The sequence below is a fragment of the Lontra canadensis genome, unplaced genomic scaffold, assembly GCF_010015895.1.
Source record: "Lontra canadensis isolate GAN:19392208 unplaced genomic scaffold, GSC_riverotter_1.0 scaffold38, whole genome shotgun sequence".
In the NCBI taxonomy this organism is placed as follows: domain Eukaryota; kingdom Metazoa; phylum Chordata; class Mammalia; order Carnivora; family Mustelidae; genus Lontra; species Lontra canadensis.
The window spans coordinates 16,425,864-16,442,544 of record NW_022631032.1 but is presented as its reverse complement, the minus strand read 5'-3'; the positions used below and the strand labels follow the sequence as shown (position 1 = coordinate 16,442,544).

Sequence of the window (16,681 nt, the reverse complement as noted above, 5' to 3'; positions counted from 1 at the left end):
AAGGCAGAGGCTTTAACCCACTGAGCCACCCAGGTGCCTCTAGTGCAGTAATTTTTGTTGGAACGCCTCTTTCTAGTGACTTCCCATGTAAAAAATTAACATTTTCACTTCTGGTCAGTGTTCTAGACATTATTTGAAAGTGCTCTGTGGTGTTTAGTGCGTGTGTAGAGAGAGTGGTTGAGAAGAGGAAGAGAAAGAGCTGACATATGGATAAGACATAGAGGCTGCCATGAATTGAAAAAGTCACCTTTTGCAAATGTTGTTGCATTTGTGAGTATGTGACCAAATCGAGTGCCTACCTTTAAAGAATGGCCAAATAGAATTATGTAGTCACCATGATTTAATACAAATGAGCCCTAGATTTGGAATTAGAAGACATGGTTTGGGGTGTGCCACTTTCAAATTAACTTAAAAATGTCAGATAGCTCCAAATTTTATGTTCCTTGTCTACAAAATGGGGTGGCTAACATCACCTGCTCATCTCGTACCATGCTGTGAGGGAGAAAAGAGAAAAGTATTTGAAAGCATTTTAATCATGAAGGGTCATACAAAGGTAAATAATTGCTATTACTTACTATTTTAAGGATATGTAAATGGAAGCTTGTCTAGAGTTTATAGACCATGAAACAGTTCCTTTAAAAAAATATATTTTATTTATTTATTTGATAGGACAAGCATGGGGAGTGGCAGGCAGAGGGAGAAGCAGACTCCCTGCTAAGTAAGGAGTCTGATGAGGGACTTGATCTCAGGACCCTGGGATCATGACCTGAGCCCATGCCAGATGCTTAACCTACTGAGCCACCCAGGCGCCCCAAAACAGTTCCTTTTAAACATGTTTACCTTGCTCTCTAAGGCTATATCTCATTCCACAGGAAGTAACCAGGTCAAGCAAGGGCAGGTCACCCAGGAAATCCAAGATTGCAGTAGAAACTTTTCCTGAGTTGGACCACAAAAACGGGCCTAAGCTGGTGTATATAAGATGCACTTCCCTTAATTAAAACATTTAAATGAATGCCATGCCCACAGTAGCAGTGCAGTAGAGTTCCCGCATGTTTTTGTGATCATCAACCCATCTTGCCATGTTCAGTTGACCTGTTCACACTGGTGAGCTAAGCACATCCGCACCAGCAAGCATCTTCTGGCAGCAGTTTCCTGACTGCCTCCAGCTGGCCAGTTAACTGTGGGGTTGCTATCGAGAAGCAAACATTTTCCAGTAGAGGTGGAAAAAAGAAATAACTTCAGGATTTCATCGGAGAGGAAATCCTATTTGGCACAAGGTGTTGTTTCTGCCAACAAACAAATTGCTAAATGCATTGTGCACAACCGAGCCTCTGTTAATGAGGAAATACAACCAAAGAAAAATAAGAAGGTAGCAGAGGCTTCGTTTTAATAGCACTTCAGATTCTTCAACTTCACAAAAATCTTCATTGTGATCTCACTTCTTGACGAATACTTGATGGCCAGGAGCACAAAGCAGTGGTCGAAGCTCTTGCTCCTCAGAGTGTGGTTCGGGGACCAGCAGCGTCTCCAGCAGCCAGAGCGTGTCAGAAATCCAGACTCTCGGGCCCCACTTCAGACCTACTGGGCAGAGTTCATATTTCATGAGGTTCTCCAGATACTTCGCATGCATGCTGATTCTAGTCTGTTACTCCATGTTGTACACTTGCAAGCCCTAGAGCAGGAGAGCAACCTGAAACCACCTACCTAGCTCAGGCTTCAGGTTCTAGGGTGCTGAGTTATTACCGTCCCCTGTTTACAGATGAGACACATAAGGCCCAGGGAGCTCAAGCCAGGTGCCTAAAATCACAACACTTGATGTCTCCTGACACCAAACGTGGCATCCAGCCTCACAGCCCCAGCTCCTTCAGGGTCTCTCTGTTCGGTCTCCCTTTATTTCCCCGTGAGAGTGTGGATTCCCCAGCCCATATTTATTTCTCTGAATCTGGTGGAGAAAAGACAAACTTTATCTCCTTATTTTGACTTTTGCTCTCCATATCAGAAAAACAAGTTCAGAGAAATGTTAAGAGTTTTGCCTACGGGAGAATCACCTTGACGTGTAGAATAAAAGCAGACTTCAGAGCTTGAGGGAGACCTATTTCCAAAAGGATCATGGAGCTTCTTTCTTTCGTATGTTGAGGGGGCACCTTTGGTGTGCTTGCTCAAATAGATGTCACTCGAAGAAAAACTTACAGCAGAAGCTGCTGTCCTATATATAAAAAAGACACTGTACTGTACTTAATTTAGCCCTCCTTACAGAAAGGGTCATGAATATGCATTTTGGCTAAGAAAATTCTTTCACAGCCTCATGTGTGATGCTGCAGGCTAAGCTAATCAGCATGGCTAATTTGAGCCTTAGTTTTGAGGCTTTATTTTAGAATAGGTCACAGTTCTAGTACTAACCTATAGCTTATTGTGTGAGAGAGGAAAGCATCAAAAAGATAGAAAACCAAGCCACTGCCACCACCCCCCGACTATAAATGTATTGTGTGTAATTGAGATTTCGTTCCGCTTACAGCTAGTGATATGATTAATAAAGTGAACTTGATCTCTGCTCTGCAATGAAAGACATTATCTACTGTGGGGACTTAGGAGGTCCATGAGCTGCCTCTCTCTGGGTTGAAGGGGGAGAGATGAATATCTTTGAAAGCCCTACTCATCACCAGGTGAAGTATGGAAGTGTTGAATCACTATGTTGTGTACCTGAAACTAATACTGCACTGTTTTGTTAACAAACTGGCATTTAAAGAAAACTTAAAAAAGAAAAAAAACAGCTCGACTTATAGGCACTGTGTAAAAGAAGGTAGAAAAGGCATCTTATAAATGAGAAAGTTTGATTTGATAGGTCCTTCGAAGTGGCTCTGGGGACATTCAGAGGAGGCCCAGGGCTATGGTGAGGTCAAGTCACTGCCTCCCCTTGCTAAGTCCAGGGCAATGAGGATTGGAAAACCTTCTGGCCTGTGGTTCTACATTCTCGTTTGCAGGGAGGAGGACTGCTGCTGGTGGAAGGTGTGCTGGCCAAGGGAGGAGCAGAGGGTCAGAGTGGGAGAGGGACTCACATCCCAGGGCTTCAAAGAAATCTAGCCAGATCTGAGCGAGAGGGTGCAGTCCAATAGAGCTAGACATAGAAAGGAGGACAGTCTAGAACAGCACCGTCTGGTAGGACTTTCAGTGATGATTGAAATGTTCTATAATCTTGTCACAGATGGCTTTCAAGTGCTTGAGATGTGGCCAGCGCAACTGAGGAACTGAATTTGTCATTTTCTGTCACTGTAATTAATTTTGACTTAAATAACCACATGTGCCTGGTGGCTACCATATTGGACAAGGCAATTCTAGACAGAGAGCTCTTTAAAGAAATGGAAGTTAGAAACCAAAAGTGAGCTAAGGAGAAAATGTTGAGTCCAGGTTATGAAAACCTAGGACCTGTTCTAAAGGGACATAGGAGAACCGTCTGGAAAGCATCAGAAAAATAAAACTGCTTGGACCCAGCCCAGGGCCACCCAGTCAGAATCCCTTTAGGCATGTACCTTTAACTGAGAGCTACCGAACTCACTGATATGAGGAGAAAGGTCTGGGAAAGAGAGTTGCACCCAGGTATCGCCATTGACAGTGGGGGAGCCACTGCGGGGGAGGGGGGGAAGAATGATATGGTAATAAGTGCTTTAGGAAAGATATGTGGCAGCCTGTGTAAGATTGGAGGCGATTGCAAGAGCTGAGCTATCTGGAGTGTTCATTTCTGCCTTGGAGTATAAGTGTGTTCGTTTCACTGAGGGCTATCCATATTCATCCCTGGACTGAACATTGGTTCAAAATGTTCCCTAGCAAATATGCTGCTCTAAGCCTCCAGCCCCACTAAATGTTATGGTGATTGAAAATTACACTCGCTTCCCACAGGCCCAGAAGGAGGCTCTTTGTAATGAAAGAGAGATGCAGCAGCATTTGGAATGTGGAGTAACGGCCTCTCCAGGACCTCCAGCAGAAGACCATGGGAGCCATAAAAGGGGATGACTCACTGTAGAAAATAATGATCGCTGCCCTCAGAGTGGACCCTTCCCCCTCCGTGAATTCTGAGCTCCCATGAGCAATCTTAATAGCGGCTGGTGGGAACTAGGACACCCTGAGAACCAGGCCCAGCTGATGACTCACTGCATAACCATGAAAAACCGTCTCATGATCACAGTGGGGGGAGAGACGGCTTTTAAAAATCGCAAAGGAAAAATAAAACCCAGTGTATGTTGAAGTTTAGAAGTTGATACAGTGCCTTTTCCAAAACAGCAAAATTTCTGAGTCAGTCCTTATCTTCAGTGCAGGGGAAGGTACGTCCAGGTGTGACAAGCTGAGTACCTTTATTAGCTTGCAGGAGAATGGAAGCCTGGGGTCTCCGCAATGATAGTTCTCCTTGGTGGAGTCCAGCTGTCTCCCTGAAAGACAAGGGAGTTTGCTCCGCTCTGCTGTTGTCCCTTTATGTATAAATTCTTTTACAAACCAATAATGATACAATCCAGACATCGCTTTGGACGCCCTGTCCCAAGAGGACAGGAAGCTTGGCTCAACCGAAGCTTGTCCAGAGCTCTCTTCATGATTGCTGTGCAGGCTCTCTCTGCCTGTGTCTCAGGTACTGAGGCTGGGGCCTTCTCTGGCACTTACTGGTTCAGACAGCAAGCCCAGCATCTCCACCTACTATGCTAAGTGTCTGATGAGTGTAGCATCTCAAGAAGCATGTGATTTTCTAGCAGCTTGTCGGCTCTGACCCCTCCCACTCCTTCCCTACCTCTTCTCTGGAGTGCAGCGAAAGCCCTCCTCTTGTCTCTGGCAGAAGGGATCATCTTTTCTTCCTCTGCACTCATGTCAGGTATTTTTCTAGATACTTAAAATTGGGTGCTTGCTTCAGCAGCATATTGCTAAAATTGGAATGATAGGTACTTATGTTTGGTATGTAAGCTATGAAGAAAACTAACATTTTCTACCTCCGAAGGGAATACTTACAGTCATTTATTAAGCACTTACTATGCTCTGGACACCATACTAGATAGAGCATTTTAAGAAAACTTTTAGCAGGGCGAGGAGATTAGACCTCAAGAGATAAAAAATTGATGTGTCTGAGATATAACGGATATCTGACAAATGACTCACTTTAGCAGTGTCCACAGGTATGGGCTCTATTGTTTCCTAGAAAGTCTTGAGGATTAAATGTATAATATAAAAGAATTTGACCTTACTGTCCTCTGTTTTCCTTTAAGAGGTGTTTACATAATTGAATAGCAGCACTCATCTTTTGTAAAATTGTATGCTATACTCATGAGTTCACATATTATTATTGTAACATCCCCAAGCCTTCGGTTGGGCTCCTTAGATGCAGAGCCTGAGATGGTTATTCTGGTGCATGTGTTTTACTGAGTGAGCACTCAGGCTGGGGGAGGGGGATATGTCTAGACAGGGCAGCAGTGGAAGGAGCCCAATCCCACTTGGAGCAGGAGTGATACCAGGGGCCTGGCTCCACTGTAAGTCATCCAGTCACTGGCCAGGGCTGCTCTCCACAATGGGGGGAATGCATAACCTCTTTGCTAAGGAAATTCTTGGATCTGAGAGCACTTGTCTGGAGAAGGGAACATTTGTGCCGTGTTAGCCATTGTTATGGGCTGAATTTTGTTCCCCCAAAATTCACGTATTGAACCCTAACCCCCAGTACCTTATAATGTGACTACATTTGGTGTTAGGACCTTTAAGGAGGTGATTAACATAAAATGAGGCTGTTAGGTTGAGCCCCAATCCTATCCGACTGGTCCTTCTGTAAGAAGAGGAGATTAGGACACTGACAAACACCAGGAGCACCAGTGTTCAGAGGGTCAGCCGCCCAGGAGAAATCAGAACTGCTGACACCTTGACCTTGGACTTCTAGCTTCCACAACTATGAGAAAATGCATTTTTGTTGTTTAAGCCTCGCAGTGTGTGGCATTTTGCTGTGGCGGCCTGAGTTGACAAACATAGCAACCAACACCCATGGCACCTGGAGTGTGAGTGTGCCAAAATGTGTCTGGTTAGGAGGTTTCAGTGGCACACCAGTAGTATTCACTATGCCCACTTAGAGTTAGAAAACCGACCCGAGAAGTGACAGAGGCTGCCCAGGGTCACACAGCCCATACACAACAAGGGCCAGATTTGAACCTCAGGCTGACCCTATAGCTTATCTTCTAATCTCTACTCCTTATTCCCGCTCCTGGTGGGAGGCAGCCTTCCTCAGAAGCAGCAGACATCACCAGTTAACTTGGGCTTCAGTTTCTGTGTTTTTTATCCCAACTTGTCCCCACCTTACACAAGACAGAGCTCCCTGGGGAAACTGAGGCAGCTCAGTATTGACATTGTCTGCCTCAGAGTGCCTTCTCCAGACATTGTCTCACCCAGTAGTTTGGGGAGTGATGTAGCATGTTAATCACAGGTTTCTCCTACATATGAGGTGATGTCTTTATTTAAAATGTTTTCATTAAAAAATGGATTAAGGCAATCTTTTTCACACCCACAAGTGCCATTTTTAGGAAAATAAGAAATTCTGAGAACTGCCTTGTCAGTGTAATAATGACTATTGTCATTCTGAGCACCGCTGCTCCCAATTTATAATGGGAGAACATGGTCTTTGGAGGCCACATCAAGATCTAACAATAGATCAGTTTCTTCATATTATAGCTTTTGTTCAGTTTTTTTCTGGCTCATAATAAAGCCATTGCCCACTTTGGAAAACTAAAAAAGAAAGGAAAAATAAAGAAGGGCATCCCTGGGCAGCTGCCTGGCCCGAGCTACCCTACTCAGTCCCAGCTGGCTCCGCTACAGTGGAAGGAGAGAGCATGCTCTCTATGAGGACATGCTTTCCCCCAGATGGTGGCACAGTGAGAACCATTTTAAAAAGTGTCCTGTGGATATTGCTGGCTTCCTAGGAGAAGGGGCAGAAACGTGTGAGCGCATCTGTTGGATTTCCCAAATCACAAGTCACTTGGTCACTGATCCGTTCTGACACTATTTTAGATGTGCGGAGAGTGGTTTGCAGCTGAAGCGGAGTCTGGGCACCTGGAGGAGAGCACAGTCTACCAGTGACTGCCGTCACACATTGCGTAGTCTAGACTCAGAGACTGCTGCAGATGTTGGTATGAAGAAGACATTTTTTACTGTTGCAAATTATGATTCCTTCTGAGATAAAAGTTCCAAGTCTGCAAGAGAGAGGAGAGAAAGAGGGGTCTCAGGGGAAAAAAATCTTCATATTCCCTTCCTGCCTTCTCCTGGCCCTCCCCCAAAGATTAGGAAATTCTTTACATGAAATACTATGTGATAGTTCGAAAGTCCTTATCTTTTAGAAACGTAAGCATTCATTTATTCGACAAAAAGTTTGGAGTGTCTGCTTTGAGCCACGGGTTGGAGAAGCCACAGGGAACAGGATAGGCTTGGCTCCTGCCTCCTAAGAGCTTATCAATGGGGGGTATCGGTAGAAACTATTTTTCTCTGAGCAGACAGTAAGTACTAGGCATTGTGCTAAGTCTGTGGTTCTTAAACTTCTAGGATCCCCCTGGAGGGCTTGCTAAAATGCAGATTGCTGGACCCTCACCCCAGTTTCTGATTCAGGTAGTCTGGGATGCATGAGAATTTGCTTTTCTAGTAAAACCCCAAGTGATGTTCTTACTGCTCTTCTGGGACCACCCTGTAGAAACCACTGTGCTAAGCTCATGGCATGCACCTGCTCACGGTGTACTGAATGGTTAGAATCATTCAGGGTGGTGGCGGGTGCGCAGGCTGAGGTATTCCTGCCACATAACCAAGTTCCTTTAGAGGAAACTTGGTTTTGACTTTATGCAAAATTCTTGTTTTATTGCCTCTCTCTCTCTCTCTTTTTTTTTTTTTTTAAATTCTTTGGTGCATTTTCCTGATCATTTTAGAAGTTCGAAGAGCTGGTGCAATAATTGATGAAGTATGGGGGAATGTCTCACTAAACAGTTGTACTTGTATGTCACTTTCTCCTTAAAGGTCCTAAGAGGTAGGGTGGTAGTTCTCGAAGTGTGTTGCCAGACTTGGCAGCAGCGTCTTGCCGCATAGCCCGCACCCCCCTCCTCCCAAGACTACTGCATCTGAAACACTGGGCATGGGGCCAGGAATCTTCTTGAACAGGCCTCCAGGGGATCCCGATGTACGCTGCAGTTCGAGCACATCTGAGGTCAAGGGTAGTGACAGTTGGGCTGAGTCTAAGGGAGGGGCCCTGGCATTCACTATTCCCAGCTCCTTCCAGGCGGTTCATCATGATGACTAAGCTTCGGTTTTCCCATCTCAGAAGTCAAAAGTCTATCCCTTGCTGTCCAACATCTTTCAAAGTGGTGGGGGAAGACAATCATGACTTTAATTCCTGACATGGTTTTATTAGCAAACATGAAAATTCTTAGCTACCCATGAAATAGTGCCATTCAATGGGAAAAAGATCGGATTCAGGTTATTTGTGTTCTAATCTAGTGTCCAGCCTGAATACAGCTGTGTGACTTTCAGTTGATTATTAGTCTGTCTGAACCTCAATTTCACAGTCTGAAAAATAAGATAAAATTGTTTTCCTGGTCTAGCTTGAATAATCATTGTACTGATTAAATGTAATAATGGATATGAATGTGCTTTTGCAAACTGTGGAAGTGTTGTAACTTTGGACTGCTTTGCTCTTCCCCATCGGTAAAATGGGGATAGTGCTCTAAAACTTCACAGAAATCGTGAGTAGTTAAGAAACTCATGACACAAAGGTTTGAACTCTTCTAAAGCAAAGTTTATTTCTTCATTTTTTAGGGTCTGTAGTATGTAAGGTTGGAAGATGTACAGGTATTATAGCCTTATGTATTTTATTATAGTGTGTCTATGTAATTATATATGATAGTACTTTTATTTGAACTGGTCACATCCTAGAGCAGTGGTTTGGATGTTGTGGCCCTAGACCAGCAGCACCAGCATCCCCTGACAACTTGTTTGAAATGCAATTCTCGGGCCTCCCTCCAGACCTAATGAATCAGCATCTGGGTAGGGCCTAGTGATCTGTGTTATAATAATACTCAAGGGGGCTACTGATGTTCACTGAAGTCTTAGAGGAAGGTATACATTAGGGTCTTTTTAATTTTGTATTTTGTATTTATTTGCTTTTTTAAAAGATTTTATTTATTTATCTGACAGAGAGATAGTGACAGAGGGAACACAAGCAGGGGCAATGGGAGAGGGAAAAGCAGGCCCTTTGCCCACCAGGGAGCCTGCTGTAGGGCTTGACCCTAGGACCATGGGATCGTGACTTGAGCCAGACAGATGCTTAACGACTGACCACCCAGGTGTCCCTAAGGTCTTTTAGTTTTAATGATTTTATTTATTTATTTATTTATTTATTTATTTATTTATTTATGTGTTTGCTTATTTATTTATTTAACGGAGAGCACTGGCGGGTGGACCGAGGGGGAGGGAGGGAATAAGCAGACTCCATGCTGAATTCGGAGCCAGACTTGGGGCCTGACCTCACGACCCTGACCCTGAGATCATGACATGAGCCGAAACCAGGAGTTGGTGGCTCAACTGACACCCAGGTGCCCGTATTAAGGTCTTAATTGAAGGGTCTGGCAAACAGCATCCTTTTCGTGGCACAGGGTGATTGCTTGTCTTTTTCTCCATCATGGACCTGCAACAACTATGCCCAAGCTCAGGCAGCCATGATAGGATTCCTTCATAAACATGCGGCCGCTGCCCACCCAGCCTAGTAGAGATCTGGAATGCCGCTCCAGCACGTCTGTTATGAGGCTGACTTCAGGGTGTGAGGAAATTAAAGCTATTTATCACAGACCATTTTCCCTCAATGACAGGAGAAATGAGCCTTAGCCTAACAAGGCTTCAAATTGGGCCCGCGTTTGAAAAACACATAGCTTGACAAACACAGTTTGAGCAGACTTTTATTTCTTTTGACTTTTCCTTTTGAAAATGAACTTTTTTGAGATGCACCAAGATAGTGGTGCTTGTTTAAGAAATATTGGAGGTGGCTTCATCCCAGTCAGTTTCCTGACTCAGGCATAAGTCCCAGGATGGCATATTCTACTGAGTATTTCTTTCCTTTCTCTTCTTCCTGGGAGGGGATCTCTGGTAAGAGAGGGAATCTTTCGTCTGAGGCTAAGACTGCACAGAAGCCATGTTATGGAAGGTAGGGTTTGGTATTTATCAAGAGAAGGGTTTGTCTGTGTGGTTTGGCCTGCTGCCTTACTGCCCATTTGAAATGGGTGCGGTGTGGGTTTTGAGAAGTAATTCTATTTTGTGCATGTATGTGTATATATAAAATTAAACTTGATAAAAACCTGTGATTGTCTAATGTTTATATTTCTTCCTGGTGTTGTGCATTACAAGCAAAACGTATACAGAGTTTTATGTTACATGTTAGTAAATGACATCTATTTGGAGCCTACCATGTACACAGTGCTTTGCATCCATCATACTATTTAATGTTCACAACAATCCTCAGAGATGGTTACAGTCATGTCCATTTTACAGGTGAGAAAACTGAAGTACAGGAAGTTTAAATAATGCCTGTCACAGAGCTGATATTAGAGCCTCGATTTAAATGTAGGTCTTTTGGATTCCAAAGCCAGCATTCTCAACCAGTGTTTTTCAAATTGTGTGTTGAGAAATCACTTTAACAAGTTGCAACTAGCATTGTAAAAAAATGTAAAAAATTGAACAGAATGTGAAAGACTAGAATGTGTCATCTTTAGTATGAGTAAGTCTTGATGCATGAAACTTTCATTTTAACTATAAATATATTTATATTTGTACACAAATATAAGCACATTTCTGTGTGCTGGGCAACGATGTAAATGATATTTCCTCTTGTATCACAGTCAGATTTGAAAGCAAATATTCTGGCCTAAAGGAGGAGGGGCAGAGGAATAGAGGGGAAAGGGAGAATATAAGGAATTAGTAAATGAATGAGTAACTGGCAGACAGACAGAGAGCCTTTGGGAGAGGAAGAGGAAATAGGAGGGAGTGGGAAGAGGGGGAAAGAATGGACCAATCTGTGAAAAAGAGAGATGCTGGGGAGCGGGGCGAAGAGACACGGGGAGTCACATTGTTCTGTCCACCATTCCATCCCATTAATCAATCTTGAATAAAGATTTTTACAAAACATGGCCCCTATATACAAATAATCTACTTCATCTGCTGTTCAACTGAAAACATGTGATCTGAGGGGAAACAGGCTGTGTTGGGCTTACCAAAATGCCCAATATGCGCCTTCCTAAGAAGCTGGTGAAGGCAGTTTTGAGTATATATTATTTTTGTCTTTTGAGCTGACTAATTTTGATGCCACGACACTGCCTCTTGTGTCTTATGGGAAACCATAGATAACAAAGATTTTAAAGTAGTCCACTAAGTATCTTTCTTCCAGAGGATTCTGGAATCAATTAACAAAAAGTCCCTTTTTTCAGATGTGGAAATTGAGTGAACATTTTATAAAGTTTCCCTATAGACAATGCTTTCATAAGAATCTTATTACTGAATCTTCATAGCTACCCTGCTACGTTTCCCTTATGCCAGTTTTACTGGAGAAATTGGCTCAGGAATCTCAAGTCCCTTGCCTCACTTCTTACATAAGAGGTGGTAGAGCTTAGATTCAAACCTGATTCTCTGACTCCTAATTCCATATTTTCCCCCAGTAAACACAGAGTAGCAACAGTGGGATGAAATACAGTGCTATTATAAATTAGAAGAGTTATTTTTGTTTATAAACCAGAGTCTGGTGCAAAGCCGAAAATGCCCATGGTTTTAATGTATGGGCTGTCACTGTAATTCACTCCTCTCCCCAACAGTATTTCCCTGTTTCTAGGCCTTCCTTAGTAAATTGGAGTTGATATCGCTATGGGTTTTTTTTTTTTTTTTTTTTTTTGTGACCCATTCTTGGCCTTTCTTGGTTGAAAACCATTATAAGTAAAAATTACATTTTTAGTTAGTAATAACATTGCATAAAATAACTTAGGTAGCCACTTCTTGGCATCAACTTAAATGGATGGTCTTTCCTTTAAAAAAAAAAAAATAGAGATGCCTGGTTGGCTCAGTCAGTTAAGCATCTGCCTTCAGCTCAGGTTATGATCCCAGAGTCCTGGGATTGAGTCCTATATTGGGCTCCTTGCTCAGTGGGGAGACTGCTTATCCTTGTGCCTGCAGCTCCCCCTGCTTGTGCATGTGCGCTCTCTCTCACACAAATAAATAAAATAAAAATCTTAAAAAAAATAAATGTTATGTATAGAGATGAGTAAGCAGGGTCCCAGCTGACTCCACCTCAAAAGCCTTCATAGCCTGTTGGGAAAAAACCCATAATGTTTCCCTCAGCTTGCCTAAATGCCATTGCTGTATATCCTATCCATCTTGCCTGGTCTCATAACTAATATTTTCTTTAAAAAAGAAACAACAGGGAAGAGTGCTGACCAAGTTCCAACAGCCTCTGTAGAAGTTTAATGTGGGTGTGTAATAGTGTCCTGCAGCCGAAGCTTCCCATCCAGTGTTTGCTCCTAAATCCCCTCATCTGTCATAAGGATTCATGCCTCTGAATGTAAAGACTTTAAAGGAGATAATTTCTTCTCATGTCATGGTTTTATTCTTCCACCTCAAAATATAAATGAATCATCCCTCCTTTCCTCTACTGGTTTAATTTTGCTGAGTATTAAAGTCAACCAGATACTTTCAGGAAGCTAATATTCAGCTCTATACTCCATGAAAGCTTTGTCAGTGCAAACATAACATATATCTCTGGGAAAATATGGAAGATCCTAGACTCATTATAATTTAATGACTTGTAGGGTCTGATTGTTGTTTATTCTTTATTTCAGAGATCCCTGAAGACCCGCTTGTGGCTGAAGAGTATTATGCTGATGCCTTTGATTCCTGTTCTGAAGAAAGTGAGGAGGAAGAAGAAGAAACAGTGTTCTCAGCACCAGAGGAAGAGGTCAAGGATGAGGGACCCCAACCTGCTTACAGAACATTCCAACAGGTATAGGCCGCTCCCCAACAGAGATGTGGAGCTGTCTGAGGTCCTGACCAGGTTGTGACTTCTCAAAGAGAGTCAAGGAAATCTTAGAACTTGAAGTGGGGGTAGGGGGCTAGGGCGTTTTGGGTTTTTTTGTTTTTCTTTATTTGTTTGTTTGCATTTTGGGGGGGGTACTAGGGTTTGTTTTAAAGGCCCAATGTGATGGGTCCAGGGACAGCTAGGACCGCATGGAGTTCTGAGATTCTGGTGTGGACCATGTTGATGAGGGATGGGCTGGAGCACCCAGTACTTATTCAAATGGGAAGATGATACACACTGCACTGATGAGCACCCTGTATACAGCTGTTAAATAAAGAATGCAAGTGTCTCTTTAGCAGAGAGATGGAGATTTTTAAAAATATACTTTTCTGCCTGGTAATCAGATTTTTGAGTCATGTCCTAGTGCACAAATTAGTTCTGAGAATGAGGCCCAGAGATCCTGGGCTTAGGGCATGATCTTTCTGGCCACACCCAGCCTTTGTGGGCCCATCCTTACACACAGTGCTGGAGTCTCTGTATGTCCTTGGCATAGATCTCTTTAACAATAGCAAGATTAAGCCCTATCTGGGTTATAGGCTAAGAAACAGTCCCAGCATGTGATTTCTCTGCCAGTTGTCTATAGGAAAGAAAAAAAGCAAGAGGTATGTAAGACGTAAGCAGATTACTTTGGGCAAATTATGCTCATAAACTTCATTTTCCTCTTAGGCCATAACATGGTAACCTTTCTAGTCCTAAATTTTTTTTTTTTTTAAGATTTTTTTATTTATCGATTTGACAGAGAGAGATCACAAGTAGACAGAGAGGCAGGCAGAGAGAGAGAGAGAGAGAGGGAAGCAGGCTCTCCGCTGAGCAGAGAGCCCGATACGGGACTCGATCCCAGGACCCTGAGATCATGACCTGAGCCGAAGACAGCGGCTTAATCCACTGAGCCACCCAGGCGCCCCCCTAAATTTTTTTTTTAAGATTTTTTATTTATTTGACAAAAGGAGAGTAGGCAGAGAGGCAGGCAGAGAGAGAGGAGGAAGCAGGCTCCCTGCTGGGCAGAGAGCCTGATGTGGGGCTCGATCGCAGAACCCTGGGATCATGACCCAAGCCGAAGGCAGAGGCTTTAACCTACTGAGCCACCCAGGCACCCCCAGTCCTAAAATTTCTTAAGGCACAGAAGTTTTGTTACTGGGAATCATTAAGCTAGGAAAATAGAAGTCAATCAAGGGGTACCTGTATCAATGGAAACTTAATTCAGGAGGATTAATTGAAGTTTGTATACAATAATTTTTAAGGAATGTGATAGTCAATAAATATTATAATATTCAATAAATAAAACCAATAAGAAATATTCCCAGGTTCTATATAAGAAAAGAGAAAGAGACAAGGAAAGGGGAACTAGAAGGATATGGATATGAGGCTAAGAAGAGAAAAGGATGAGAGAAAGAGGAGAAAGAGAATTTAGGAGACAAATACGTGAAGAGAGAAGTAGATGGATGTTGAGAGAAATACAGTCAAGGCAGAGAGTGATTCAGCATGCCAAAATAAAAATGCTTTCCTTCTATCATTTCCCCATTTTCCAATGGACTCTGGTGAACAACAGCACCTCCTACCACACGTTTAAAATACAATTCCCATTTCGTTCTGTGCCACGGTCCTAAACATGTGAGACAAATCTTTTTTATTTATTTAAATAATTTCTACACCCAACATGGGGCTCGAGCTAACGACCCCAGGATCAAGAGTCACACCATGCTCTTCTGACTGAGCCAGCCAGGTGCCCCAGGAGACAAATATTACAATATTGCAGAACCATCTTTCTGTGCCTATGGTTACAAAACACATCCATTTTTACTCAAAGCACCAAGTGACAAAATTTTAGCTACTAGTGTTATTACTTTTTATTTTTAATAGATTAAAACTGATTCAGAAAATACACATGAATAAAATATACAGCAAACACCACTCAGGTCAGGAAAAAAACTTTGCTAGCCACTCTGGAAGTCCCGTCTTTGGCATACTTATAGGAACACAGGGCTGGAAATCAAAATGCCTGAATACAAGACTAGCCTTTGTTACTTGCAGGTTGTGTGACCTTGTGCAAGTTACTAAATTTCACTGTGCCTCAGTTTTCTAATCTGTAAAATAGGACAATGATAACTCCTGCCTCACAGAGTAGTCCTGGGATTAAAATGCAGTAATCAATGTAAGGTACTTAAAATAGTATCTAGAATTTAATAATTAATTAATGAGATATTAATTATGATGATGATGATGATGTTACCCAGCCATCTTGTAGGGTTTTTTTTGTTAACATATAATGTATTATTTGCTTCAGGGATACAGGTGTGTGAATCATCAGTCTTACACAACTCAGAGTGCTCACCATAGCACATACCCTCCCCAGTGTCCATAACCCAGCCACTCTATCCCTACCCCCCCACCCCTAGCAACCCTCAGTTTGTTTCCTGAGATTAAGAGTCTGTTATGGTTTGTCTCCCTCCTGATGCCATCTTGTTTCATTTTTTTCCCCTCTCTTCCCCCCACAACCCCCATCATACCTCTCAAATACCTCATATCAGAGAGAGCATATGATAATTGTCTTTCTCTGATTGATCTATTTCATTTAGCATAATCCTGTGGGTTTTTTAAAAAGATTTATTTATTTATTTATTTTATAGAGAGCAAGTGCATGAGCTGGGGGTGGGGCAGAGAGAGAGGGAGAGACTCTCAAGAAGACTCCTTGCTGAGCATGGAGCCCAACACAGGGCTTGATCCCATGACCCTGAGATTATGACCTGAGCCAAAACCAAGAGTCGGGTGTCCCACTGACTGAACCACCCAGGCACCCCATCTTGTGGATTTTTTATGATACTTCCCAAACTCTTTAATGTTAGTGTGAGATTTCACAACTGTGGTATTAAAAAAAAATTCCCTCCTTTTTATTTCTTAGGGCCAATGATAAATACAGGACAGCAGTTTTGCTCTCTGGGCCTTGCATCTGTCACATGTGATATGATAACTGAAATTTTCTCTGCTCAGTGAAGTATTAGGAAAAGAGTGATCTTTTTGGAATGGTGCCACGGGCAGAGAAATGGATACAGGCTAGGCTTTGTGAATTGATTTTAAATCTATTGGGACAGGATGCTGAGGCCTCTCATACTCACATGGGTATTTTGTCTCACAAAACCCTGTTGGGTAGTTATTCTTCTTCTTTTTTTTTTTAAGATTTTATTTATTTATTTGACAGACAGAGATCACAAGTAGGCAGAGAGGCAGGCAGAGAGAGAGGAGGAAGCAGGCTCCCCGCCGAGCAGAGAGCCTGATGTGGGGCTCGATCCCAGGATCCTGGGATCATGACCTGAGCCGAAGGCAGAGGCTTTAACCTGCTGAGCCACCCAGGCGCCCCTGGGTAGTTATTCTTATTTCTATTTTCCAGATGAGGAAACTGAGTCACTGAGAGAAGTAGGTTGCCTGTGATGACCACACAACTAGGGAAGGCGCTCAGAACCACGAACAGGCCTGGGTCTATCATGCTCACCAGCCAGTGTTCTTTCTGGTACAAAATGTGTATCAGGCTAGAGTAATCTTAGTATAATAGAAACAGGAGTGGAAATCTCATTGAATAATCTGTGGAAAGAT

At 42.8% G+C, this 16,681-nt stretch overlaps 1 protein-coding gene across 6 annotated transcripts in view; it reads left to right on the top strand.

Moving 5' to 3' along the window:
- Window positions 1–16,681, top strand: part of NEK11 (NIMA related kinase 11) — a 241,161-nt gene that overhangs the window by 133,366 nt on the left and 91,114 nt on the right. For all 6 annotated transcript variants that reach the window (XM_032869712.1, XM_032869713.1, XM_032869714.1 and 3 more), the window contains one exon: window positions 12,858–13,018. In XM_032869712.1, the coding sequence (XP_032725603.1) occupies window positions 12,858–13,018 (161 nt within the window). The remainder of the gene's footprint in view (window positions 1–12,857; window positions 13,019–16,681) is intronic.